The sequence below is a fragment of the Ambystoma mexicanum genome, chromosome 11, assembly GCF_040938575.1.
Source record: "Ambystoma mexicanum isolate Mex_15411 chromosome 11, UKY_AmexF1_1, whole genome shotgun sequence".
NCBI lineage: Eukaryota > Metazoa > Chordata > Amphibia > Caudata > Ambystomatidae > Ambystoma > Ambystoma mexicanum.
The window spans coordinates 1,248,142,727-1,248,161,398 of record NC_090934.1 but is presented as its reverse complement, the minus strand read 5'-3'; the positions used below and the strand labels follow the sequence as shown (position 1 = coordinate 1,248,161,398).

Here is an 18,672-nt window from a genome sequence, read left to right as displayed (position 1 = left end):
TCCCATGCTGAAAGGAACAATGTTAGCCGGCCCCCGACCAGTGATGCATGGGAGGGGACCCGAATCTTCGGGTCATTTGTTGGTATTGGGCGTGGAACCTTTGGGGCTGGAGCCGCGACCTCTTCCTTTGCCACGGCGTTGGCCTCTTTGACTGAACTGGGTGTTGTTACCCTGGTTAGAGGGCCAGTTGGTAGCAGAGTAAAATTGCTGTTGGTTTTGCTGCTGGCGTTGGCCACGAAAGGAGCGTCTATTGCCATAGCTGCGTCTGTTAGGGGGCCTAGAAATTTGGTCAAGAGTCTTGATGGTATCAAACTCTTTCTTCGCATGTTCTAGGGCCTCATCAACTGCTTTCCCAAACAGATGTGTTTGTTCTATGGGCTTATTTATCAGGGAAGCCTGGGTTTCGGGCTTAAATCCCGAATTGCGCAGCCAGACATGGCGTTTGAGAAGTATTCCCTGAACCAGGGAACGGCCAGCCGTCTCTGCGGCATCTAAGGAGTTCTTTACGATGCCCTGGTTTACAAGAGTTCCCTCTGAGATTATAGCTAACAGGCGTGAACGCAGGGGTTCTGGTGCGTCCTCTGCTTCGCTGCGCAGCTTGCTCCACTGTGCATCTGCGTAGCTAGCTAGTAGGGAATTGTTATTTGCAATCCTAGTTGAGAAGGCGGCGGAGGTCGTGATTCTCTTCCCAAGTGCATAGAGCTTCTTGCCCTCTTTGTCAGGTGGTGCCTCACTAGTGGATAGTGGTACCCCCGCTCTTTTTCTTGTATTAGTAACTACGAGGGAGTCCGGAATAGAATGTCCTCTGATGTACAAAGGGTCAGAGGACGAAGGGCTGAAGAGCTTTTCTATCCGAGGGTTGACCCCTCTGACTAAGGCCGGATTGGAAAGGGAAGGAGTTATTCTTCTCTTTATAGAAGCCAGGAGCGGAATAGACTGACTAACAGGGGCTTTTTCTTTAATAACTTTCTCTACAAAGTCTATGTCAGGAAGAGTCTCCCCTGTGTCTATTTCAAAATGCGCTGCTGCCTTGCGCAATAGTGCATTAAGTGAAGGTTGGTCATCTATGGGAGAGGTGTTTCCAATAGGTAAATCCTTGGGAGGAGAAGGGGGAAAGACATCAGGGTCTGAGTGCACTGATGGGGACTGCCAAGGCTGCACTGATGGGGATTGCCAGGGCTGCGAGGTAGCTGTATCTTCTTCAAAAGCTCCTGCACTAGTGTAAGGATCTTCTTCAAACCCCTCTTCCTCATGTTCTTCCTCTCCACCCAAACACTCCTCATCTTCCTGGAGGTATTGCTCCTCTTCAGTGAGGTCGTATGCGTCTATAGAAGGGGGAAACAGCCTAGGAATCTTGACCCTAGGGTCATCCTGGGGCCATTCTCTTGGTCTTTTGGGTGTGGGTGGGTTTTGGCTTCCCAAAAACCTTTCCATTTTCTCAATACAAGAATGGAGTCTTTCAAGGGTCTCATGGGGGACCCCTGAATAGTCTAAAGGGGGGAAATCAGTGTCTTCACCTTCAAAATGCTTAGAACGCTCCCACAACGTCGAAGAAAGGTTTCCGTCGCCCTCTGAAAAGCCCTCCGGTAGTTCAGAAGTGCCCTTAGATGAAGGGGGCAGTTCCTGGCTACTCTTGCGCTTTTTTGGCGTTTCCATAGCTTTTTGTGCGGTATTCGACGTTTGTTTCATCGTCCGCTTACGTTTGTCTTCGGAAACAATTCTCGCCAGGCTCTCGACAACGAGTTTGTCAGTAGAGGGCTCTGGTGTCGACGTTGCCTGCGTTACGCGTTGTTCCTCGACGGCCGCTCTATGGAGTGTTACGTCGGATGATTTTGAGGTAGCGCCCGTGTTTGATGAAAGCCCAATCGCTGGTCGCGGCTGCGTTTGCGGGTCGGGCTTGAGACCCTTACGGTCTGAGGTAGACGCCGGAGTGCCCTGCGTCCCCTTCTGCGCTGATGGATCCTTCGTCTTCGACGAAGAAGAGCCGTGGGTTGTGTGCTTAGGCCTATGGGGTCTATGTGCGTCCTTGTCGCCGGGGTGTTCATCCCCATAAGCAGGGCGTGAGCCGAGCCCGTCGGGGCCGGACGTCAAGGAGCGCGAGCGCTCCTTCTGGGGGTTAATGACTTCCGTAACGGACGTCGAGTTATCACCCTCCTCGTCACTTTCTGTAACAGCGGCGGCGGGTGAGGAAACTGACTTCGACATAGCGTAGTCCGCCCACCTCTTAACTTTTCGTTCTTTAAGAGTTCTTGGTTTCAAGAGCTTACAGGCCGTGCAGCTGTCCTCCTTATGATCGAGGGGCAAGCAACGATTACAGAGCTTGTGTTTGTCCTTCCAAGTGTATTTGCCCCTACAGCGTGGGCAAAACTTAAAAGGTGTCCTCTCCATAGCTGAGGCAATAATAACTGGTGATAACAACCCCAAGGGAAAGATAGGGGAGAAAGAAAGACATTCTCAAAGAGAAGATAAAAGTTCGAACCCCCACTCTCCCTACTGTATGTTGGCCGGCGAGGCCAGGCCACATGTTCGGCAGCGCCGAAGGATCTCCTCCGTCTCTTCCCCTCCGTCGAAAACTTGCTCGGCGGAGAAACAGCTTCACAGCTAACGTCGAGGGGAGGGATCTTTAACAATATAATAAGTATAATTAAGGACCGAGGTCCGTAGTAAGTATTTGCAATGTCTCTCTAGGAGCTCCGCGTAAGGCGACCAGAAGCTGGGCGGAAAAAAAACAATCTGAGGGACCTCGACGCGTGAGGGATTGTGGGTACAACGCACGTCACTATAGGGATAGTGTTACAGACACACCTTATCGACGTCCCCTTTTTCGACAACGAAAAACAAAATGCAATACTCCGCAGTGAACACTGGATATCGGACCTATGCACAGCATGTGATTCTAAGCAGATTAACAAACATCAGAAATACAGTTATGGTCCTCCTATGCCTTGTGGCACTTGGCTGTGCAAATGCATTGGGAGGGGGGAGTGCAGGGGAAGGATTTGGAAGGAGGAGCAGAGGGGTGGACAAGTGCTGGAGGAGGGTCCGGGAGGGAAGTGCTAAGTGGCGCCAAGGAGGAGGACCTCAGGCTAAGTGCTAGAGCAGGTGGCTCTCAAGGGTGGTATGTGGAGCCGTTAGGCAGGTGCCCAAAGGGCAGTGTAGTGGGCGGGAGGGGTGCTGATAAAGACTGGGAGGAAGGGCCTTGGGTCCTGAAAGATTCATGAGGATCAGGCCACTGGTCACAGTATGGTCTTATATGGGAATACTAGCATATGTTGGTGGGATCCAGCATGGAAATGTATGGGCACAGCCAGCATGAAAATGTTTTTTATACTGGCATATATTGCAGTAACTGGCATGACAATGCATTGGGAAATGCCCTGTGCACTTTTGGTGACTTGCATCTATTGTACTTCTTTCATGATTTACCCTACAAAACCGATTAGCCTTTTACCCAAATTGCTGGCCGTTTACCCAACTTTTCACAGAAAGTGTGCTGTGTAATGCACCATTTCAACCCATTATTCAAAACATTTTCTCAGTGGAGGCAGAAGAATCACCTCTGCCCCCCTGTCCCCAAACCCATTTTTGTTAGTTCAGGCTCCTTCACTACGCTTGGCCGCAATCGCATACTTGCAGCAAACATTTACACCCTCCAAAAAAACAACTCACTAGCCACCAATGGTGGCTGGTATATCTGTCGACCAGGCGCCTTCCCTTCTTTCTATGCTACATGAAACAATTAAGCTTTGATTAAAAACATTTACTTTTCACTTTCAGTGGTGGATGCCCCTGCAGTGGCATAATCAACATGGACACTGCACACACGTGGTGGGCCAGGCCTGCCCGGTGTGTGGCGTGCCCTGTGCTTTGTTAAGAAGCTTGGGGGAGGGAGGGGCACAGTGTGGCTCCAATGGGGGCTGCCAAATGCTGTGCTACGCCATTAAGCACCACTGGGTATGACAAAGGGGTAGTGTGCAATGCGCGCCTTGAAGTCTGCCAGTGAGTCCCCGGGTGAAAAACAGCTTGTGGGTGTTTTCAATTTACAATAACTTTGTGGTGACACGGATTGATGTGTGCAGCAATGATATATTACATTAAATGGTGGGGGCTTTTTAAGTCCTCTGGCACCCAGTATTACGCTTAGATAATAACTATGGGGGGGTCTTGGGTACATTGAAATAACCTTTCCCAGCTATTATACTCCAGCAAAGATAACATTATCAGCTGCACTCCCAAGGTTTCTTCTATCGTAGTGGTAGCTGACTCAGATACATTTATAACCAGGGAATTGCATTGATACTAAATCCTGCTCAATGATTTAATTTTCAGGCTTGTTCATGCAACTTTTGCTCCTGGGTAAAAAGCAGCGCACGCCTTCCCACGCTTTTTTGGCTAGTTTAACACAGCAATACCACAGATAACTAGTACTACTGAGTCCCTTGATCTATAGATGTTTCATACACTAGCTGTAGCATGTATTAGATATTTCGGTTACCCTGTTACAAGTACTGCATTATGTATGTTTTACACAGACCCCACGTCGAATCTGGCAAATACCATTCCCTAAATATGTGATCATGGTCAAAACACAACTCCCTATGTTGCCTCGGTTCTTATATCTGGCTGAAATGAAAAGCACCTGGAAACCCGGGTGCTAGACGCATCTGAAAAATCTGAAGGTCGTTTGCCATCACTTCCCATGATGTCACTTGTGGGTGGGGTCAAATGGCATCACTTCCTGTGATGTCATCAGGGGGTCAAGGGTCATGTGATGTCACTTCCAGTACCCAAGGCATTTTGGTGAAATGACGTCCCTGCCTTTATCCAACCCTTTTATTTTCATTAATATGTGTGAATGAAAATATGACATCTTTGTGTCGTCTTCTCATTTCTTACCTTCACAGTACGCAGCAAAAATGGAATGTCATTGCAAAAGGCCCATGCAATTGCACAATAACAGTCGTACCCCCTGAAGGGGGCCTTCATTACAGCATTGGAATAACAGTCAGCATGTACATTGAAAATCCTGTCACAGTGTATGAATGTCACAACTGGCGGATAGGAGATGTGTGAAAGGGGTATCCCAAAGTGATTTTGCATATGTAATTAAGTAGTTACAGTAATATACAACCATGTTGATCAACTATGCGCCCTAACGTCATCTAGATAGAGGAACATGCCATGGACAAATGCAATACATCTTCATTGTACTGCTACCAACATCTGTGCCCTTTGCCCTTGCAGGTGTCTATGAATACTTTAAGGGTGTGGAAGGAGGAGACACATACAGCTGGCATGCGTTTGGGCAAAGACTTATTTTTAGCAAAAACTAGAAAAGGTACCCTACCTGTCCCTAACTCTAAGAGGGGTTTCCCATATTCAAATAAATACTAAGGAGATGTCAGAATGTCGGTAACTAAGCCCACTGTCCTGTGTCAAAAACCCTACTTCTATCCCTTACACTTATTACAGAACCAAACTGGGCCCAGAAGAATCACTCCCTTCTTCTGGACGGGTATAGTTCACAAAGTAGGGGGCATGTCTCCCTCATGGTTAGCCTCTCTTCCATTTTTAAGTCCCATTTTAAACCAAAACCTAGACTGTTCAGTGAGATTGTCTTGATGGTTCTTCATGCCTACAAGCTTCTCCCTGGACCTAGAATGTCAAGCTGATAACTCAGTGGAGTCACCCCTATTCTCCCTCGTCCCAGTACTACTAGTACTATTGGGGTGGCATCAGTACATGAGAACTTATGGGGTAAGAGGAAGGCGAGGGGAGAAAGATGAGTGAGGATTGATTATACTGCGTTGGCCCATGATGTCCTCCCTGTATCTCAGAGGGGGAACCCCTCCACGCGAGAGCCTCCCGCTGGGTACCACACCCAGGGAGACCATCGGGTAGCGGCCTCACCTCCCTGGCCTCATGGAAAGGGTGTCTCCCCCAGGGAGAAGGGAGGACATCACAGGATCCATCACAATACCCACAGCTCCAATGGCTCATGACACCTGTGTGCAACCCACGCACACCACAGGTGGTGCCCTACAGCGAGGCCCACATCCGGACCAGGCTCTGCATAGAGTTGCCCTTCGATCTACTGAAGAGACGTTTTGTTTCAGGTGCCTTCACCTTACTGGAGGAGTCCTCATGTACAGCCCAGAGAAAGTGGGGAAAATCTTTGTTGTCTGTGCCATGCTGCACAACATGTGCATCAGGCGACATGTCCCCCTGCCCCCAGATGTGGGCATGCCTCCTCCAGAGGACAACAACACATATGCAGATGACAAAGTGCCTCCACACAGTCAGCGTGATGAAGGAAGGGACGACCGTCTAGTGCAGCAAGGCTCAGACATAGACAATAGTTCTTAGTCACATTTCTTTGCACCTACTTCCTATTTTGTATATAGCCACCAATTACAAGTGTACACTATCACTCAAAAAGCATTGTCCTTGCCTGCGTTAAGGTGAACAAGTGGATTATGGGCAATGAAAAACACCCATACCCTACACACACCCACATCCCCAACACCATACCCTACCCACAACCTTGTGGTCTGCAGTCAGTCACAATGTGGCCACAACCTCCTACTCTGGCCAACTTTGTGTTGGAGTGGTGGGACGACTGATGTGGAGCTGCGAGCACCTTGGTGGCGTGCTTGACACAGATCCCTCTGTTAGGGTGGCTGACACAGAACTGGCCAGCTCACTTCCCTAGATGTGATGGAGGGTGAGGGTGAGGCTCTGGAAATGCTCTCACTGGGGACGGACATTTTCTCTGCCAACTCCCACATCCTTTGGCCTATTATTGCTTGCTGTGCTGTCAGCAGCATGACAGCAGATGTTCTAGGGCAGGGGCCACCCACCAGGAGGCACCCTGCACAGCATCCGTTGTTCCTGGGCAATCCTCTCCATCCTCTCCTGGTGTTGCTCTATCTGAGAGCCTCTCCCAGATGGCATGGAGGGTGTCTTGTATCGGACCAGGAGAATGATGGTGGTGCTTTCCCTCACCTTCAGACGTCAGGTCTCCATGGGCCTCCTCATCCTCAGGAGTAGATTCAATGTGCTCAGGATAGTGCCAAGAAAGGCACAACAAGCTGATAAGGGGGAGGGACTGCTGTGAATGGGTGAGATGCTGGGCAGGGGGGATGAGTCCAAGGACATCTGCCGAACAGGGGAGGTGGAGTGGTGGAGATGTGGTGCCTGACACAGGTGCGGCTATGCCAGGGTACCTGTGTCCTGTGGAGCGGCCGCATTGGTGTCTGCACTAGTGTCGGTGGGTTGCACACTGGACACAGTGCCAACAGCGGTGGAAGGTGGCTGGGTGGTAGGTGGTCCTGCAGGAGTTGGGGCCATGGCCTGTGTGCCTGTGCCCCACAGAAGTGCCAGCAGCAGTGCCCTTCAACTGAGGGGTCCTGGAGGTCTCCGTCTGCCCAACTCCCTTCCTGGGTGCAGCATGACTGGGCCGTGCAGCATGTTCAGATCCCTTCTTGGCACTTCCAGGGGCAGGTGTGCCAGAACCGCTGGTGCACTCCATGGGTGCCTGGCTGTCTCCTGTACTTGTTCGGAGACAGAAAACATTGCATTGTTAGCCTTGTCTACTAGTAGTAGGGTGTGATTTCATTAGGTGTGCTATAGCCCGATGGGGCCTTATTAAAAAGCAGCCAGTATCATGGATTACTGGCTTGATTGGGTGGGATTCTTTACTGTTGGGAATGTATAATTTACCTTGACTGTAGTCTCATGTGCTTCACGGTTGTGCAAGGTCATGGGTGCCCATGTAGGACTGGCCCTATGTTGTATATGTAACCTGCACTACTGTCACCTGAGGGGTGCCCTGCTAGCCATAATGGTTTTTTGAGTGCCACCTTTGGTGAAACGCACTCTTCATTGCGGCCTTGCTGCTACTGTTCTGTTGCACTAGTTGTCGGTTGTACCAGGCCAACTACAGATGTTGGCTTTGTGCCATGTTTATATATATACACGGGTGCCTGCCGTGCTAGCATCATGTGTTGGTGATGTGCCATTTGATTGGGTGTTTGTCGATACTTACTGTGGAATGTTTGGTGTATATGTACTACATGAAAGGCCTCCAACTTCTCGATGGTGGGTCTTTTAGGAGGTTCACACCGGCCAGGCCTCGTGATGTATACTCCTGAAGTGTTTCATGTATTTCTTATGCACTGGCTGGGTATCTGCTAGGTAACTGCAAGTGTGTATGTTGACATTCTATTGGTGTTGTAAAATTGGCCTATTATTAACTCATGTACTCAGTGGGGTCTTCATGGCTGATGGCTGCGACCTTTGCCGTTTTCCACACCATTCAGGCCCGCCATGAGGAGGACGCTGCTCACTGCCTCCTCCCAGGGTGTGAGCTGCAGCGGCTCTGCAGTACCTACGTCAGGGGTTGCTGTCTCCCTACAGTGGTTGCAGATGAGTGGGTCTGGCTTTGAGGTCGTTCCACCTCTTTCGATTGTCTTCAAGAGTTGGTGTGCTCTTGAAGCCATCTGTGCCATTTTCGAATGTTCACTCACCTTAATTGGTGGTTTCATTAAATTATTTGTCAGTTGAATTTGCTAGGGTCGCATGTATGTTAGGTTTTGGCTCATTTGCTTTGTTTAGGTCCAATACATTCAGTTAATTTTAAATGCAAATTTCTATAGGTAACTTAAGTTTGCCTTATTCGTAGGAGCTGATTCACTAAAAGTGTGCACTAAAGCAGGTAAAATTGTCAGTCAGCTGGCGAAGGGGATTCAAAAAAGAGAATTTACTCACTTTTGTTCAGATAGATTATCTCTACCACATACGTTTTCAGACCTGGTGTGTGCCGCAGGAGCATCTACTGCAGCCCGTAGTGCATCCGAGATTCACAAAGGGAATGTGCTATTAACGGTGGCTTCCTCTGCGGCTGTCTCCCTTGCTGATGGTCTCTCTTACACGCACAGACACCAGCCAATATTTGTTTACACCAGATGTAAAAACTCCAGCAAAGCATGAGCAACTACATCATTTTATTTTTTATATTTCCCACCCGAGATGGGTGAACCCATAAAACATTGCATTTTCTATTGGAGGCATCAAACCTAGTGAGAGCAAATGTCCTTCCAGAATCCATGTGGGTGCGGACACCTGCCCTGCACTACACCCGAAGGGGGTCATACGGCCAATGCATAGCTAGCTTTCAGGAACATGTCAACACTTACAAATAGATTAAAGCCCTCATTATGTGACACTTCCAGCATATTTGCTGTCTGGTTTGGCTTTTCCGAATCCTTTTGGAAAGTGAGGTGGTTTTTCCACTCCACTTGCCACTACTAATTTTTTTGGGCAACACTGACCAGTCCCTGTGACTGTTAGTACAACCGGATCATAGTCCCCACTTTACTTTTTGTGCTGCAGTATAGGTCTCGATGGCAACTAGTGCAGGGGGAACCTGCCCACCCTATATTTTTCTTGTGCACTTTAGCATTTACACCCAATGGCTAGCACCCTAAAATGGTCTGCCACAAGGTTCTTGCTTGTTCTTTGGGCATCTTGTCCTTTGGCCTTCTCAGGTCAGGAATACCACATTTGGTAACCGCTTTCCCAGTGAAAGCTTCTGCTTTCGCAGGCGAGTAGGCTTTGTGTGTGTGTGTGTGTGAGACTCGGAGGAGCGGGCTCGGACTGTCTGTTGCCAGTCCACATCATCTGGTATCCGAAAGTCTGTTGCTGGATGGGTGTGACCAGCAGTGGTTGTCCAGGATTGGACAAGCCTGGGCTGTTTGAATGTTGCAGATCCTTACCATTGGTGGACTTGGGCTATCTTGCAGGTTGAATATTGTAAAAAAGGAGAGGTCCTGCAGCAATTTGACTGATCATCATTGGGACCAAAATTTCTACGAAGAAGAGCAGCCCGCTGACGACCCGAGGACAACCCCTGCAGCCGACCAGGGTAGACTCTTAATGATTGGCCCGGTGAAGCCCTGCTCCTCTGACTGATGTCAGAAGACCCTTGTTGGTGATATATCCTGATTAAGGTGTTGTTTATGAAGATGAAATGTAAAAGGGTGCAAACTGATTTGATTTCCTGAGAAAGAAATCTGTCATTGACTTTTCAATTTGATGTATGAAGAAAGAAAATATTTTGATTTGTTAAGTAGAAACTGTCACAATTGTCGTAAGAGTGAGAAAACTTGTGGACATAAGGAAGTCACCTTGTCAAGTGAAGGTCGGATTAGATACAAAGAACTGTATATTTCTTCTGAAAAGGAACTTGGCAAGGGAAAATAACTTTTCTGAAGTTTAACTTTTGTTTAACATATTCTGAATTGATCTAGAGGAAGGTGATCCAACCCCGATTATAATAACTCTTGTTTTCTCTATATTTGCATGCATGTTGAAGTTGCCAAATAATCCCTGCATTATAATTTTTGTATGCATTAGTTTGAGGGACAGACATTTTGTACACCAAGTAATTTTCTTTTAGTATTAGTATGACAGGCAGGGACATTCTTGTTCAGCTAGGGAAAGATAAGCGTTTATCACATCGTTTATTATTTAATAAATGGCATCTTGTGATAAAACGTTCGCAATCTGTCCGCATCCCATGTCTGACTCATCACACTGTACTGCCGAGGCCTGCATCTTTTCTTCGTTTGTGGGTATTCTTCAAAAAGTTGCCTGGAAACGTCTAGTGAGAACTGCAACCAACTCCCGACACGAAAAATTATCTCTGCATCTGTGACCCCTGGGCTCCCCTTACCCAAACCAAGGACAGAATACTGTAGCCCCAGCAAATTCCGAAAGACCTGGAGTGTCACTTGGAAGAATCTGAGTCACGGGGGGTAAATGCCTTTTGTTCTCCCTAGTGTCGAATAGGTCAACACTGGGTGGAGAACCCTTGTCCCTAATCTCTCTCCGGCCTAGCCTTTGGTCATCAAACCTGGGTCAAGGACCAGTCATAAGGCTTACCTTTGTAACCAGATAGAGTGGGGTACTTAACTTAGTAAAGTAAATATTTACATTGCTTTAAGGAGCGTTTCCATCATCACGGATGTATCTGTTCTGAAATACTTTCCTTGGAAAAACCATAGACGAACTTGTGACCTTTTGGCACAAGACCACATACATTTTAGGGTTAGACTTAAGACGGAGGGAAATGAGTTCTCATTGTTCTATCTAATCTGTTTTTCATGTATTTAATTACTTACCTGTTGACATTATCTCTAAAGGTGAATGTATATAAATGCAATATATGGTTTTTGACTACCTTACTTATCTGCGATTGTTATGCTTAATGTGTTTGGAAAGTCCTAATAAATAATTATATGTTCATATACTCACTGACTAACTTGAATTATTGGTGTTATTATTCTGTATGGACTCATTTTAGACCTACACCACTCTCACACGTTTCCTGAGACTAAGCCTTGACTGCTCATCCACCTACCTGGATTGGGTTTAAACTAACCTGCAGTGTAACCCGGTTTACCATAAATAGGGTGGCCGCCTAAAATCCTCCCGTCAGGGGCTGATTTTAGAAATCCATCTTAACACCTGAGATTAGCTCAGGACACCCGGTTCAGTGAATATAGACAAACCTGGTCTTAAAAATGCAGCAACGGTGGAAAAATAGCAGGACATCCTCCAGCACGTAAGTAAATCTGCTTCTTCTGAAAATGTCAGTGGAAATATGAGCTTATGTACACTGTTTCCCCATGTATAGCAACCCCCAAAACACTGTAGGATGATATTAACACTATGGCACAATGGGGTGCTGAGGACAAACGCACTCCATGACCTAGAAGCCTTGTGGGCAACCCAGGATCACATTCTCAAAGTAATTTTATATAGAATGTATACTCTCCCAGTTAGGCAGAATTCTCAGAAATGTGCTAATTCCTCTCTACCTTACAGACCCCCAGCACTTTTGCTGGACTCGAGGGCTGTTTAAATTTCAACCTGGAGAGAGTGAGCCTTTTCCCCACTCTCTCATGTATTTTACTATGATTTAAACTCTGTTTCTTTTGGTTTTTGGAGTCTGACAGACTCCCTAGGCATCATCTTTTTAAATTATGACACATAGCACCTTCAGTGCAGTGGCACAGGGAAGCCTTTCAGATTTCCCAAAGGTTTAAATAGCTTATCTTGGATAAACTAATGTTTCCAAGAGCAGTGAAGTGAAATTGACTTTACTTACAATTGTAACTTTCTAGACCCAGCACACACCATCTTACAATAGGGCGCTGGAGGGGTTACTTAGTATCCCTGTTGTCTAGTTTCTCATGTAACAACTTTATGTAACCCTTTCTACAATAAATGGCTGGTGGCAGTGGTTTACTTTTAACTACCATTGGGAGTTTGATCGAGTGCTGCGTTCGCAGGTGCAGTAAAGCACCCATGGGTGCTCATTTTGTCAAAATGGCCCCGGTCTTCTTTTTGTGCCATTTCTTGCTGGAAAGGTCCTTCTTGAGATTTACTCTGTGTGGCAAACCAGTTTGGTCCCTTTGTTCTTTTTGCCTTTGGCAGGATTCAAAAGTCAAGCCCGCCTCTGGCTCCAGAATGTCTGGCAGGGGCAGGAAGTGAGGGAGGCGCCCGAAACTCCCTGTGCTTAATCCCCTTGGTTACAGGAATGCACCTAAAGGTGATTGGCCGGCTGGCTGACCGGCAAGGTCAGCCACCCTGCTATGTGATTGACAGCTAGGCAGGAATGAATGGGAGAAACCTGCATAAAAGGTGAGGCTTTTTGGCTTGGAAGGCAGAGTCGACCACTGGACAAAGGAACCCGAAGAAGTACTTGGAAGAGATGCCTGCTGCAACTCCTGGACCGTTGGTTTGCCCAGTAATGCCCTGCTGCTGTTCGGAAGCTCCGAATTCGCCTCGACTACAGAAGCCCTGCAAGGACGACTTCTCGCCTTGAGTTGGTGGGACCAATCAACTCCAAAGTGAACTTGTTTGGACATCCTCTCGAAGCTGGCTGTACTTCCACTGCTGCTGGAACCAAAGTGCCAGGGAGAGGAACACCAAATCGAGTGGATCGCTTTTAAGTCGGACCTGAGCGCTAGGATCCTCTGGACTTCCCCGATGCAGGACTGGCCAAGCCTGAGCAACCTCAACAGAGTGCAGGGCTGCAGGAGCAAGGAAATTCTGAAGTGGTATCCGAGAACCGCAGTGTTACGATTTGCTGTCAGACGCAAGGAGCTGAAACGCCGAAGTGCCACTGAATTGAAATCTGCCCTTTGCTGTCGCTGACCATCCTGATGTGTTGCAGGAGTCCCCAGACGTCCTCCTACTTGTCCACGTGAATGAGGCACAGGAACAAAAGGATCGGTAGAGCCGCACAGGAACAGAAGCCAGCTGGAACCATTTCTTCTAACCAAAGGTACTGTAAAGTCTAAGAGAACTTACCTCTCGTCTTGTAGCCTTACTTGTTCTCAGTTGAGACCTGTCTTGGTTGCTCCTGTAGAGTTGCTTGCATCTTCTATACCTCACAAGCACCCCAGCTTGTGGCCCTACTTGATTTTTTTTTCTACAAAGACTTTTAAAACATTGTGCAAGACTTTTACTTACCTGCAAGAAGTGCTTCAGCTCACCTAGACTTTTGCCCAATTGATTGCCTGGCCTGGCTCCCTGAATGACTTCTCTCCTCCAATAGTGTGTTTTTACCTTCCATCCAGGAGAGGGTTAACTTACTTTGCATGGGGGGTTCACAAGTACTTACCTGCTTGTCTTATTCTAAAACCTCTTTACTTTGACCCTTATCTCAGTACTGCTCTAAATGTACCAGTGATACATTAATGTCCACAGTGTCCTAGCTATTTAAGTCACCTGAGGTTGTAGAAAGTGTCTGTATGCCATCCCAAATGGGTACTTGCTGATTTAGAGAAACTAAGAGTGTGTATTTTGGAGTGTATTTGTGTGTTACTATTATATTGCCCCTTCTGAAGAAGGCCTATTCAAACTGACTGTTAAATACATTAATAATGATTTAATCAAGAAACCTTGTGTGCAAGAGTTTATTTGGATACTTGTGACTGTGAATCTCTGTGTAAGGACCCTACTGCTCACATTGACCCCTCTTGAGATAAACCTGGCTGCTCAGTCACACTACCAACCTGTGTAGTACAGACTTATACAAAAGGTTGGGTTCCTATTGCCAGGAGGACAAGGCTGTTGTAGTGCACCCAAAGGGTAGTGCACCAAATCTTGCCTAACACTCCCCATCCCTACCGTAGTATGGCACCTGACTTTGATCGAAAGCAAAGAGTATTGGGACCCCGCCAGTGAGTGAAAAAGGGTAGCACTGGGAGAGGCCCTCTGCCTCCCAAAAATAGGCAAGTGATCCAAAAATAAAAAGGAGGGAACAAGCAGAAAGTCTAGGGTACTGTAAATAGCCCATAGAATTTCCCAAAATGAAGATCTTAACACAGCTTGTGAAGGCTTTAATACCCAGAGCGCTGTCACTTCCAGGTCGGTTCATGGGGCATCCACACGGCACCACAAGTATGAATGGTGCCACCCAGTGTTGTGCATGTGTGAAAAATGTTTTTACGGTCACAGAACGGAACCTGGACATTTAACAGAAGAAAGACTTTGAAGAGGAGATAGTACCCTTTAGAACACATCTCAACAATCACATGAGTTAAACCCCCAGCATCACTTGATATAGCTGGTCTACAACTTTGCTAACCACCGTGTTTCTAGGCAGTGTATCACATCTTTTTCCCCCAGGTATAAATCATTACAGTTGGGGGCAACATTAGAGCTTTATAATAAATGCCAGCCATTATTGGCATCTCTAGAGAGGAAACACTATTATAGCAAAGCCTAAATGAGGCAGTGACTTTCAATGATGCAACCAAGGCAAGAATAGACTGGAAAACAAAAACTTTCAATACTTTGGGACTTCATGGCCAGGGCATCGGTTTCAGAAATATATCTCTTGTTTAGATAGTTACACATCCCGAATGAATGGCAAAGCTTATTCATCAACAGCAAAACACATCGTATATAAAGGATAGAGAAGCAGACATTCCTACCTGCCATCTGCAACGGAATTCTTCGTAGAAACAGGCATCATTCCAATCTCTCCCTGAGACATGGTCTTGTACAGCTTTGTTGGTCCTTCTAAAATTGTGGAATGCAGTAGATTCTGCAGGAAGTAGAGAAGACAGAGTATGTTAGCACTTCAGGAGTTGGGACCTGAACCCACTATAGCAGAAACTTCAGACACGGGTTAACAAAACCCTCATCTCCAGGAATTTCAAAACACAGCGACTTTTGCAACAAGCAATTTCATCTACAAAACTGAAGTTACTTGACCTGCGTAGATCGCAATACACATTAAAAACAGAAACTTGATTACAGAGACGACCACAAGAAGGTGTTTACAATCCAGAACAAAATAATAGCACCCATCATTTCCAACCCAGTAAGCATGCTATCACAAGTCTTTTACAATCCGGGATAGTGTCTTTCTCAGGTCCTTTAAAATCCTGAGACTGACCGAGACTGCTAGCATCAGTCACAGTCAAACCAGCAGGGCTACTACCATCAGCCTGTTGGAGCAAAACTGCTATTACAAGTCATATACGTCCCTGAGACCACTCACCTTCAATGCAACGGAGACTCAACATGCTCAAGTCTTTCATGGACATGAAACACTGATACTCCTCTATGATTACCAATACATCCTATGAATAAGGACTATCCTGGATTATGATTCTCTTTCGAAGTTCAATGAAACCTGCTCAAGATTGAAAAAGCCAGTAATCTCAGGACACTAAATACTAATGAGAAGGGCACAGCTCTCACCAGTACACTGCAATAGGATTTCTGACGACTAACACCAGGAGCCAAACAATTGTCTGCTTTTACCATCCACCAAAACCCTTCAAGATTACTATTGGTAACCTATTAAACTCTATAAAGTCATCTGGAGCTAATTTCTTGCAAACCAACAAAGTTTACACCAGTCAAACAAAATCTATTATTAAACACATTTTTCAACAGACCGCTGTTAACTGGCCATTTCAATTCAATGAATCCTATCAATGACAAACTCTGGTGTCTACAGACAGCAAACAGACTATTTTTTCAAATTCCAAGAGTAGATTGCCATAAAATAGTCATAGAACAGTAGAACGAACAATAAAATACTCACACGATAGCCTGTGTTATGCTAAGTTAAGACAGACAACTTTGTTCGTCCCAGAGAACGAAAGAAACACATTTTTACAAAATCTTATAAGGCAGACTAATATAATCCTTCAGTTACTTGCACCTTCTAAAGTAGTTTGCAGTGTGCTGTCACTGATATTTCACATGCATGAAATAGATTACCCTCTGTGAGGCCTGTGGATAAAACTGGGCTGAAAAATAGTTAAAACCCACGACCAATAATATGAAGAACAAATGTTAATTTGTTATTGTTGATGTTTGTGTCTGTAAAAATATGGTGGTGCACTGAATTCTAGTATGTCTAAGAATTTTTCAACATAACGAGTTGGCATCAACGTGGGACTTGAACGTACGGCCCGTAGATTAGGACTGTTATCCTATTAGAACTATGCTTGCCAGGTTGGTAGAGCATGTAACTCAATCTCAAATTTGTGTGTTGGAGCCCCACATCGAGCACTGGCTCTGTGTGCAAAACAACACACATACTGGATTTAATTGCATTTGTGCCTTTTGAGACACAGTTATCTAGAAAGAAATTGAGTGTTGCGTGCCATTACATCATTTGCGCCTGTTCAGTTTTTTCCATAGTTTATTGCCTTAGTGATGGTATATGACAATGTTTTGATTTATGCTTAGTAAGTCCCATGAAAGACGAAGAGAATTCCTGTATGTTACAATAGTGGCTAGCAAGTGACAACGATTTGTGAGAAACCTGAATGTCTCCCTGACTAGTCCATGGGGATCTGTCATCTAGCTGGCCAGGACACGTCCATCGCTATTGGATCCAGTTCTTGGGGGTGGACCAGTGCGGGAAGATCACCTGGATGGGGGGTCCTGAGGCAGGGGAAGCGGGACACCGACGGGTGAGACGTGGTCCCCCTTTCTTATGACACCTATTCCCCATCCTACCTTGTAGGATATTCAGACGCCCTAATACCCCTCCGGTCCCTTTTCCGACACAAACACTTTCTTGCACCATAAAAGACAATTGACTAATACCAGAGCCGTTTACCTGACATGTCCCAACACAAGTGTCAGGCAATTGATAATAACCAAACAAACCTGACGGCCCTTTCCCTTCCCCACAGGGATAAAAGGTGGAGCACGAGAGCACACTACGAGCAAGGCCGACCGCACAACGAGACAGCTATTCCAGGTTGGCAGTTCAAGAGAAGACGAAAGACGGCGGGAACCGAAAGGATGGGAAGGAGAGAGGAGCCCTTTCCCTTTTCAACTCAGACCCACCTAGCCTCCGTAAAAGGGAACATAAGAGTGCGAACCATAGCCAGGGTGTGCTGTAGCAGATGTCAACGGTGCACAGTGTCCTCCTATGCTGATAACCAAGGCAGGGAGAGACGTCTGCTATAGTGGTACCGTCCTTGACTGCAGAGACAAGGAAAGCCCAGCGGTTCATCACAGCTGGTGAGTCAGAGGGAGAACCGATAAAGAAACCAAACTGTGTTGATCGAAGGCTGCTATTTGCAACATAAGGTGAATCAAAGAACTGTTGAAAGCGCAGGGAAAAGAGCAACAAGAGTGGTCCGGCACCACGTGGGTGCTCACTTGAAAGATTCTGGCTGGTTCCCCCTTTTGTGTTTGATGAAACTACCAATACCAGAAGGCCATAGGAGAGCCTCACAGAGATGGTCAAAGTGGTCCTACAAGGGTCGAGTAAAACCCCTTGTACAGACAAATGTCTTTGACCTGTGTAAGGAACTCATTGTGGCAACAGTAAAGACAGACAAGTGATCACAGTTCAATGGTGTTTATTAAACTGTATGCAGGTTGGAAAAATGCCTAATCTAAACCTAAATCTAAGATGAGAGCAAGCGTCAACCATCAAATGAAAAATAAGGCAGTCCTAGTGGCTTTGTGTCAAATTAAAGGGCTTATACTGAGAAAAATCAATTGCCAAACCTTACAACTAATACAAAAAGAGTGTGGGATAATATTCAGAATAAAGGAAGAAGTGTTAACAAATATGTCAGGGTGCGGTAGCCTAGGTCTCCCTTCCCCACGGTTTTGAGAATCGGGTAATGAGGGATCATGGAGCACAGTAAACTCTCGAGCTTCCCCAGCACGAGACGACAGTTCCGCTTTAATTTATGAAGGCCGTTGATGGCCAAGTCTGGTTTCTCTTGAAACTCTCTTGCCTACGGGGACCTGATGTATTCACGATAACAAAAATAAACATCCCTTTAACAAATAATAGTTTGTTTCCTTCTGCTCGTTAGGATGAGGCTTCCTCACCCCTGGTTCCCCCTCTTCCAGGCCCTGACCCCTCTTTTCTTTCAGCCTCCCTCCGCCAGGTACACTTATGGCTTTCGTTACTTTCACAAATCTTAATATCTTTTTAAACAGTTCAAGTGGACAACCCTCTGTCGGGTTCACCTTTGTCGACACACTTTCTCGGGACTTTAGACTTTGCCTCCCTTTTACTGGCATCCCTTTGTCGGGTTCACTCTTGCCGCTTCTCTTCGTTAGGTATCAGTTTTTCACTCCTAATGCCCCCCCTTCTGT

The 18,672-nt window shown here is 46.5% G+C and overlaps 1 protein-coding gene across 7 annotated transcripts in view; it reads right to left on the bottom strand.

Annotated features, from left to right (window-relative positions):
- The window catches only part of MYO9A (myosin IXA), a 1,154,601-nt gene that overhangs the window by 233,762 nt on the left and 902,167 nt on the right, over nt 1–18,672 (bottom strand). For all 7 annotated transcript variants that reach the window (XM_069624659.1, XM_069624658.1, XM_069624661.1 and 4 more), the window contains one exon: nt 15,012–15,124. In XM_069624659.1, coding sequence (XP_069480760.1) covers nt 15,012–15,124 — 113 coding nt within the window. The remainder of the gene's footprint in view (nt 1–15,011; nt 15,125–18,672) is intronic.